Below are 8,820 nucleotides of genomic sequence, written 5' to 3'. Positions count from 1 at the left end.
TAGGATGTCAAGGAAGCCGATTGGAGCTGAGGGGCTACCCATGCTCCCTCTGGAAGCTGTTTCACACTCTGACGGTTCAGGCCTCCATCCACCCAGAAGCGCTAGTTGGTACAGGTACCATTGCCTCTGTGTTCACTGTCTAGGGGAGGGCATGGCATGTGCAGCCTCAGCACTACGAGGCAAAGCCTCAGTGTGTGTGAAGTGCCAGGGGACACACGGACTGTAGAGGTGAGCATCTCAGTACAGACATCACAAGCACAGCCTGCCGTGCATGGAAGGCAGGGCGGAGACTTCTGTATCTTTTGCCACAGTAACCTTACTTTAGAAAAAAATCAGAGGGCAGAGCAGCCCTCTGTGGTTTTGTAGTGTACTCTGTAGTGTAAACTCACCTTGGTTTACTCAGTAAAATAAGGCAAGTGTACCCTGTTTAGTGAGTGGGGTATATCATTTATCATTTGTTGTACAACAATTTAGCTTCAAATCAAGCAGCTAGAGTTTCTTTGGGTCAGGAATCTGAGTGTGGTTTAACCTGGGTCCTCGGCTTCAGTATGATGAGATCCAATTTAGCTTGGGATAGACCCACTTCCAAGTATTCTCAGTACCTACTGGCTGCCCCCTGAGGCCCCTCACACTGGCAGCTGGCTTACTGGGAGGGAGTACTCATCACTTCTGTCATCTTGGTCTCACTGGCCCACTCTGCTCCCCTGGGAACAAAAACCTGTGAGTTCTAAGTTTCAGAGGCAGGGACTGGGCATAGTCCCAGGGCTGCGTGTCACAAGGAGTAAGCACTATAAAGCCTGAGTATAGGAATCGATAGCGGTCAGTAGCTTCACAATCACAAGATGAGAAGTACATCTATTCCCCTCTTCAAGGCATTAGCCTGGATTGAAATTTTTATCTACTCTGGATGTGGCCTTGTGAGTACTTTCCAGTCCATCAAACCCTTGGAGCTGTAGAGCAAGTGTCTGTCCTTCAGCTCTTGTGCCTCAGTCTGCCTGACCCACATATGTCCAGCCATGCTGATACCAAGCCATAGTGGAGTCCATGAGATCCAGACTGCCTTCCAAGTAGCACTGTCAAATCCACACACCTCCGCAGTGTGTACCTCCACGGCGTCTCCAGACACTACCACTGCACTTCCTTGTGTTGGAAGTCCGCAGTTGGCTCTGGCTGGGCTACACGGTTCTCGATTCCTCCTGTTGTGTGGGGAGTGGTGGGAGCTGGGCATCTGGGGAAGGCTTGGATTGCCTCACTCCTGCACATGAGCTTCAGCCTCCTCCTAGGTGGCAACAAAGATCAGGAAGGACCCTGAGTGTTTTGGCAGGCTGTCATTCTGAGCTAGGAAAACAGACTCACTTCATTATAGAAGCACCCAAGTCACTTTATAAAAGGGTGTGTGCAGGGTACTGGGAGGTCGGTCAGTCTTAATCTCACATTTCCATTGGAATCAGAAGAAAGAGGAGTACAGAGCAGGGAGAAGCCCCAGAAACAGTCCAGACACAGGATCAGACCCATAGCACTCCGTGAATTAATGCATCAGGACTGCTCCCAGGAGGCTGACTCCAGAGGGCTCTGGTCTGTGTGGAGAAAGGAAATGAGTGCTCACCCGCTATGTTCCTGCTGTGCGCGCTCCTCAGAACACTGCTGCTGCGTGCTCAACGAAGAGTGCTTGAAGGAAGTTTGGGGCAGCAGAGACGGAGGTCCTAGGCCACACTTGACATCTGTGTGACAGCCATCAGGCAGGCAGCTGCAGCAGTCAGTCCTCATGAACACAGCCTGATGCAGCCTAAGGGAGGTAGTCCTCTGCCGGTGGAATTGGGTCAGTCGAGGAGCAGGATTAAATCTTTGGGGTTTTCTTTTCTCGCAGCTGATTTAAACCCGTCTACTAAAGTGCTGCCTGCATGGTCTAACCCTCCCCCAGGTAGTGGTTTATGGTTCACGTCCACTTTAAAGATTAGGGCTGGAGCAAGCAGTGGTTTGGTGGGCAGGAGGAGGGATTACTGTGATGTGAGGCAGATGTTGAAGATCTGGTGGGGAGAGGAGGCCAGGCAGGCTGGTCACAAGACTAACAACAGTGTCTCACAGCAGGCATTGCCCAGCTACCGTGAGCATAGTCAAAGTCAGCAGAGACAATGGGTGCTGGGTTTTACTCCTGAATACAACAACACTAGTGTTACTTCTCATGTCCAAGAGCTTCTTGTGGACAGATCCCTGCATCAGGGTATATTAAGAAGGTTGCTGTAGATGGAAAGACTCCTTCCCTAGTGGGAAATGCACTTTGTGCTCAGTCACTGTGTCTGTGGCTAGTCCCGTACTTGCATGCTTACCCATATTGGGATGCGGCCTATTCCCGAGTGGTCGGGTTGTTTGTCTCTGGCTGCTTGCTTCTGCCTGTGGGATGGATTGCTTTCTGAAAATGCTGTGTGCCTGTCAGGTCTGCCGCTTCTATCCTGCAAGCCTCTGTTTTGCCAACAACCATAGCCTCAGATGCTGGACTTTTGTATTTTAAAATCAGCTAGATGGTGGTGCATGCCTTTAATCCGAGCACTGAGGAGACAAAAACAGGTAAATCTCGTGAGTTCGAGGCCAACCTCATCTACCAAGTGAGTTCTAGGACAGCCTGGGCTACACAGGGAAACTCTGTCTTGAAAAACAAAACAAAAAAAGGACAAAAAGACTTACCAGTGGTTTTATAATCCTGTAATTCCAATACTTGGAAGGCTGAAGCAGAAGGACAGCCTTGAATTCAAGGTTCTAGACCAGCCAGGATGACATAGTACGAGCCTGCTTCCAAAAATCAAAACAAACAAAAGAATAAAACTCCCCATTTGGAGGTGCTCAGTCCCTTTGAAAGAGTGCAGCCCTTGCCGGCCTGCCTTCCCGTTGGCCTCCCAGACAGAGCCTGGCCGCTGGCCAACTGGTAACTGTTGCTGCCCATCTGCTCAGTGAAGATTGCACACAGCCATATTTGCTCTTGGACCTAGTGGATTCTGAAGCAGGATGGCCCCAGGCTCAGAGTGAGAGCCTCACCTCCACAAGTGTCACTTTTAGGGGTTATAAAGCATGCAGTGCACATAGCGGGCGGACTGGCAGATTCAAGGGAAAACACACTCTTTGGGGTTAGGTTGTTTTGTGGGTCATGAGGTCAAGGCCAGAGACAACCAGGAACATGGTTGAGGAATGTTAACACTTTCCTTGTAAAGCTACTGGGGATCTAGGCATCTGGGTTATTGGGCTGTTCTCTTGGACCTAGCCCTCAACTTTCAGAAAGGCCATGTTATTGACATGTTTCCACTGTGACTGCCACTGTCCCCATGCCCTGGGAGCAGCCTTCACCACCCCAGTTGCACTGTAGCATCTGGGGAGACCATCCTGTGGCTTCTCCTGGGGCCTCTGCATGCTCTTAGATGCTACCTGGGGTTTCTCTGTGTGAGACGTTTGACAGGCCCAGGGGTGGTGACCCGCAGGCTGGCCGCACTGACTCTCTTTCCTTCTGCAGGCTTTGAAGGTGACCCCCAGGCTGTGTTGCAGACCATGAGGAGATACATTCGAACATTCTTTGGGTGCAAAGAATGTGGTGAACATTTTGAGGAAATGGCTAAGGAGTCCATGGATTCTGTGAAAACTCCAGACCAAGCTGTTGTCTGGCTTTGGAGGAAGCACAACATGGTAAACAGCCGCCTGGCAGGTAAGAGGCTGGCACGTTCCTTGCTAGTCCCACACTTGAGCATGCAACCTTGAGCCTGGATTTGGAGGGTCCGACCCACTTCAAGGCCCCGAGGGTGCCCTAGACAGAGTGTTTGAGGACACTAAGTTCCTTCGTGCTACTGCTTGCTTAGGGTATCTCAGGCCACCGTGTCCCATTGGCTTTGGAGCTCCTGGCCCTGTGGACGCTGACAGGACTTTCTTGACCTGTATCTCCCTCCAGTACCACCCCCACAACTCTATCAAGAGTAGTTCTGTACTCTGAGGAAAAATCAAAACAAACCTATAGCAATTTTGCTAAACACTTTTGTTTGTTTGTTTGTGTTTTAGAGACAGGGTTTCTCTGTGTAGCCCTGGCTGTCCTGGAACTCACTCTGTAGACAAACTCAGAAATCTGCCTGCCTCTGCTTCCCAAGTGCTAGGGCTAAAGGTGTGCGCCACCACTGCCTGGCGCTAAACACTTTTACTATCTTTAAAATCTGTTCTCAGGGACTGGAGAGTTAGTTCAATTTGTAAAATTCTTGCCATGCAAGCATGAGGATCTGAGTTTATTAAAAAATAATCTGGGTACAGCAACACATATCTATAGTTCTGGTTCTGGGGAGGTGGGAAGGATCCCTGGATCTTGCTGGCCAATCTAACCCAATCTGATCTGCAAGCTTCAGGTTAAATGAAAGACCCTGTTTCAGAACGTAAGAGCATCAGAGAAAAATTGAGGAAGATGCTCAGGGCCTGGCCCCTTCCAGAGTGTGCACATAGCACGTGCACACAGATGTACGCATGCACACACACGCACACACGCACGCATGTACATGCATCTCAGATTGATGAGCAAACCTCACATGTGATTTTGTGTTTAAGAAAACAAAACAGAGGGCCCATGTAGTCTGTCAAGGTTAAGTAATTCCCACTATTCCAAAATCAATGGCAGATTAAAATTAGGCTTAAGAGTAATTCTGCTGAGAAATGAATTTAATAGAGATGAATGGAAAATGTCACTAAACTCTTGGTTTTTGTTTAATCCGCTGTATTATAAAGCATATTACAACTAAAGCACTAAAGAAAATTGGTTTTTCTTGGCACCAAGAGCAGACGGCGCCTTTGGCGTGGAGGATTTGCTCTGTCTCAAGGCGCCGCGGTAGTGGCCCTTATACCGGATTTCTCTTTAATGCCTTCCCTCTCTCCCTCCCACCAGCCTAGCTCTGAGGCAGCCAGAACAGGACACCAGCTGGGCCTTGCCCAGTCCAGGGGCCCTGTTGTCCCCGGCCACAAGTGCCCGCATCATTAGGGCACAGCAGGGAGTGCTACATAGCCTAGTGTAATGTTGCTCCTAAGGTTCCTCACCTGCCCGCCAGTCCACAAGCAGCCTACGGATTGGGTCTCCACCTCTTTGTCAGACCTGTGCTGTTTTACTTAGAAGACTCCTGCTATGTGTCTCAGAGACGTTGTCTGCATCTCCTACCAGCTGACTCCTTTTAGGGAGCACTGGCTGGCCGTGGCCTTATCTCCTCACCCAGTGTGTGGCACCTATAACACAAAAATGCTCCTGCCTTTATTAGGCACTCTGGAGCAGACGGGCACAGGGTGATCACAGCAGAGCAGTGTGCACTTCCATCTCTGGGGAGGGACCGGGGAACAGTAGGGCCAGGGAGGCCCTAGGCCGAACACCTTGGGAGAATCGTGTTTCTGAGTGGAAGCATGTTTCAGCTGGGAAACATTCAGGAGAGCAGTGCTGGGTGGGCTGTGGTGTGTGCTTGCCTACAGATGTGGGGATGACCTGGGAGGTAGCAAGACCGGGGAGAGGGGGGGTTTCCACTTAAGACAGGTTCATGTGTACTGCAGGATATCGTGGTTTGTCTACACAATGACTTGCCCTACTTGAGTCAAGTCCAAGGTCTTTAGTAATCTTCAGGGCCTGAGGGTCAGGGGAAGGGTCTAGAGTGTAAAGAAATGTATGAGTGTTTGGGGTGGGGATGGGGGGATGCTGGAAGCAGCCAGAATGTTCAAGGGCTTTGTGAGGTGGTGGGTCTCAAGGACACTTTAAGGCAGACACAAGCAGGCCATGGTGGTGTAGGCCACAGGCAGATCTCTGTAGTTTCAAGGCCAGCCTGGTCTATAGAACAAGTTCCAGGACAACCAGAGCTACACATAGAAACCCTGTCTCAAACAAAATAGGACACAGAAGTGAGGACTTGATGGACCCACAGGAGGGAAGGTCTAGGTGAGTCACAGAAGAGTCGAATCCCTTGAGAGGCAAGTAGAGCCCAGAGTGCAGTGTGCCGCCTTTGTACGCCTGTCTTGCCAGAAAGAAGAGGGTGTCTGGATGCCCAGGAGTGCTGGGAGGAGGAAGCCGGGGCAGTTAGTGTGCTCGGTAGGTGAGACACACTAGACCCTGTGGCTGAGAGGTTTCTCTGTGGTTCTTTGTTTGCCTCCCTTCTAGGCCATTTGAGTGAGGATCCCAAGTTTCCAAAGGTTCCATGGCCCACTCCAGACCTCTGCCCAGCCTGCCATGAAGAAATTAAAGGCCTGGACAGCTGGAATGAAGGCCAGGTGCTTGTGTTCCTGAAGCAGCACTATAGCCGGGACAACCTGGTGGACACGTACTCTGTGGACCAGGGCAGTCCTGGTGAGTGGGAAGCCCAGGGCAGAGAGCAAGAAGGCGAAGGCCTTAACCCCTCAGGGACGTCCTGGAGACGCAGCGACACTGAGAGTCTCCGTCTACCCCAGGTTCCGGGCCCCAGAACTGACCTGTCCAAGAGCCCGCACCACAGGCTGGACCTAAGACTCCAGAGCCCTGAGGGCCCCCAGGCACGTAAGGAGGCCAAGGCAGTCGTGCCCTTCCTTGGGGTTGGCTTTTCCAGTCTGGACATGAGCCTCTGTGTGCTGCTCTACGTGGCCTCCTCCCTGTTCCTGATGATCATGTACTTCTTCTTCAGAGTAAGGTCCAAGCGATGGAAAGTTCGGCTCTACCACCCAGCTGTGTAGAGCACCAGGGGCAGCAGTACTGGCGACACAGAGGAAGCCTTTGAAACCACCCACACACCTGCAGCTGTAATGTTGGGATCAGGGATTCTGCAAATGTGCCCAGCATGGTGTCTGGAGGAGCATGTTTTGTTTCGTTTTTTCTTATGGGACATTTTTGCCTTGCTGGTACCTTGTCCTTGCCTTCCCAGCCTCCATGTTAGACTAGTACATATTTGGCCTTGTAGGCTCGGAGGCAGGTCCAACCCACAGCCACACAGCCTTCCATGCTGCTGCTCCTTCCATGAGGCCTCACGTCTACATTTGTTCCTGTCCCACCCGCCCCCTCTCTCTGGGCACAGTATCCAGAGACGAGCAGCCAAAGCACAGAGGCCTCTGCAGACATCACACACCCTGCCACAGATGTGGGCTGTGTCCTGCAGAAGCCCAGTGTGCTTTCATGGGAGTTTAGGGTGCTCTGAAGTTGAACATGGAAGTCCAGTCACCTTGTGAGGTGCAGGGCCTAGAGGCCACTAAGTTGTGTTGTAGCTTCCCTGTGTCTTAAATAACTGGATCAAGCTGTAGTGCAATCTTGGCCCCTGTGGGGCAGTGCAGTTTCCAGGAAGCCTCTAGAGCCCCTGTCATATGTTTCATATACACTGCAGAAGACACTGGTGGGGGCATGCGATGCTACCCTGCGTACTAGGCCTCCTGGCCTTGAGGGTAACTTAAAAACAACAGCATCAACTTAAATACATAACCTGTGAAATCCCAATGGTAAATTTGTACCTAAAGACTTTAAAAAATGGATTAAGTCTACATTTCTGAAAACATTCCTATTTAGACTCTTCCTAACTCAGGAGCTTCCTTTTATTTGGATAAAGCAAGATAGTCGAGTGTGTGTGTGTGTGTGTGTGTGTGTGTGTGTGTGTGTGTGTGTGTGTGCCGTGCATGCGCCTTTACTCACATGGGTATGTATGACTAGGTTAAATATACATCCCACTTCGCATATTCTATCTTTTGTATTTGCATCCTTCCCAATGACGGTTGGTCACATGAGTACCATTTAAGACCCTGTATTATCGATGTCCCCACTGCCACTTAAGAAAATGGACAGCTGTCTCCTTGGGCTGTTGTTAACCTCCTTTCATCACATGGGAGGATCAGTTCTGAGAGCCAGGCCTCCCTGACTGGGGCAGATGGCCAGACTCAGCCACTCGCACCTCCTGCTTCACTCCCCCGTGGCAGGAAGTGTCTTTGAAACCTGGAGTCCTATGCTTAAAAACAAACAAAAAATACTTTAACCTTAGGTGTTCTAAGGATGAACACCACTGGTCTCTCAGCTTGAGAGTCAGGCCTATTTAAGGACAGCTCCAATGAAATGTTTGAGCCCACAGTTGAACCACTGGGGAGCATTGTTGGGGGTGCTTCCTCAACTGTGGCCCTGGGGCTGCCACAGTGCCTGGTGTGGCTGATGTTTGCAGAAGCCCACTCTGGGCAGATCCTACTTTCAGCTGCCCTTGTACAGTCCCAGGTCATCTCTTCTGGGGGACAAGCTTACCATGGACATCCCTGTTTGAACTGTTCATTCTGCAGTGAAAAGGCTTGTATTCCCCCAGGGACCCACTTTTGGGCCAAGTGTAAGATTTGTTCTAAAGTCTGAAGTTTTATGAGAGATAGCAAGATTAATATCTAGAATAGTTCAGTAATTTAAATGTTTATTTATTTTTTAATGCAAAGATTTTGAGTAAAAAGCCAATTGGTATAAAAATGTCAATGAAATTTCTTAAAGAAGGGGTACATTTTGTATTTAAATCTAATGTGCACATTGTAAGAATAAAGAAATTTGACATTTAATAAAGTTGTTACAGTTTTTTGAAATGTGAGCAGCTTTATGTAAAGCTAGATTCAGGGAATTCTCTAAACCCTTCTCCCTTCTAGTTTGCAGACACAACTCTGAGGTTATAGGAATTTCTTGTATAAATAAACTAGAGGCATTTGGGAAGACAGCCTAGAGGTCAGGCAGAAAGTGAACCGTGAGAACAGACTGTGGAGAGCTGTGCACTGCACTCCGTGCCTTTGTTAACAAGTGTGAGTGTGTCCTCACAGTCCCGGGGATGCCCACAGAGCCCACGGAGCTGGGGAGGACCAGCC

General features: G+C 50.0%; 1 protein-coding gene across 2 annotated transcripts in view; it reads left to right on the top strand.

Moving 5' to 3' along the window:
* Qsox2 (quiescin sulfhydryl oxidase 2) overlaps positions 1 to 6,809 on the top strand; it is a 27,160-nt gene extending 20,351 nt beyond the window's left edge. Inside the window, exons 10-13 of one of the 2 annotated variants that reach the window (XM_052181872.1) lie at positions 1 to 114; positions 3,500 to 3,688; positions 6,146 to 6,331; positions 6,433 to 6,546. The exon at positions 1 to 114 is cut by the window's left edge and continues 37 nt beyond it. In XM_052181872.1, the coding sequence (XP_052037832.1) occupies positions 1 to 114; positions 3,500 to 3,688; positions 6,146 to 6,331; positions 6,433 to 6,452 (509 nt within the window). In that variant the 3' untranslated portion in view covers positions 6,453 to 6,546. Of the gene's footprint in view, positions 115 to 3,499; positions 3,689 to 6,145 lie in introns of both variants that reach the window. The other variant, XM_052181871.1, reaches the window with a different exon arrangement.
* The last annotated feature ends 2,011 nt before the right edge of the window (positions 6,810 to 8,820 follow it).

This window comes from Apodemus sylvaticus, chromosome 5 (assembly GCF_947179515.1).
Source record: "Apodemus sylvaticus chromosome 5, mApoSyl1.1, whole genome shotgun sequence".
Classification (NCBI taxonomy): domain Eukaryota; kingdom Metazoa; phylum Chordata; class Mammalia; order Rodentia; family Muridae; genus Apodemus; species Apodemus sylvaticus.
The sequence above is the reverse complement of the archived record's forward strand: the minus strand, read 5'-3'. Positions and strand labels throughout refer to the sequence as shown.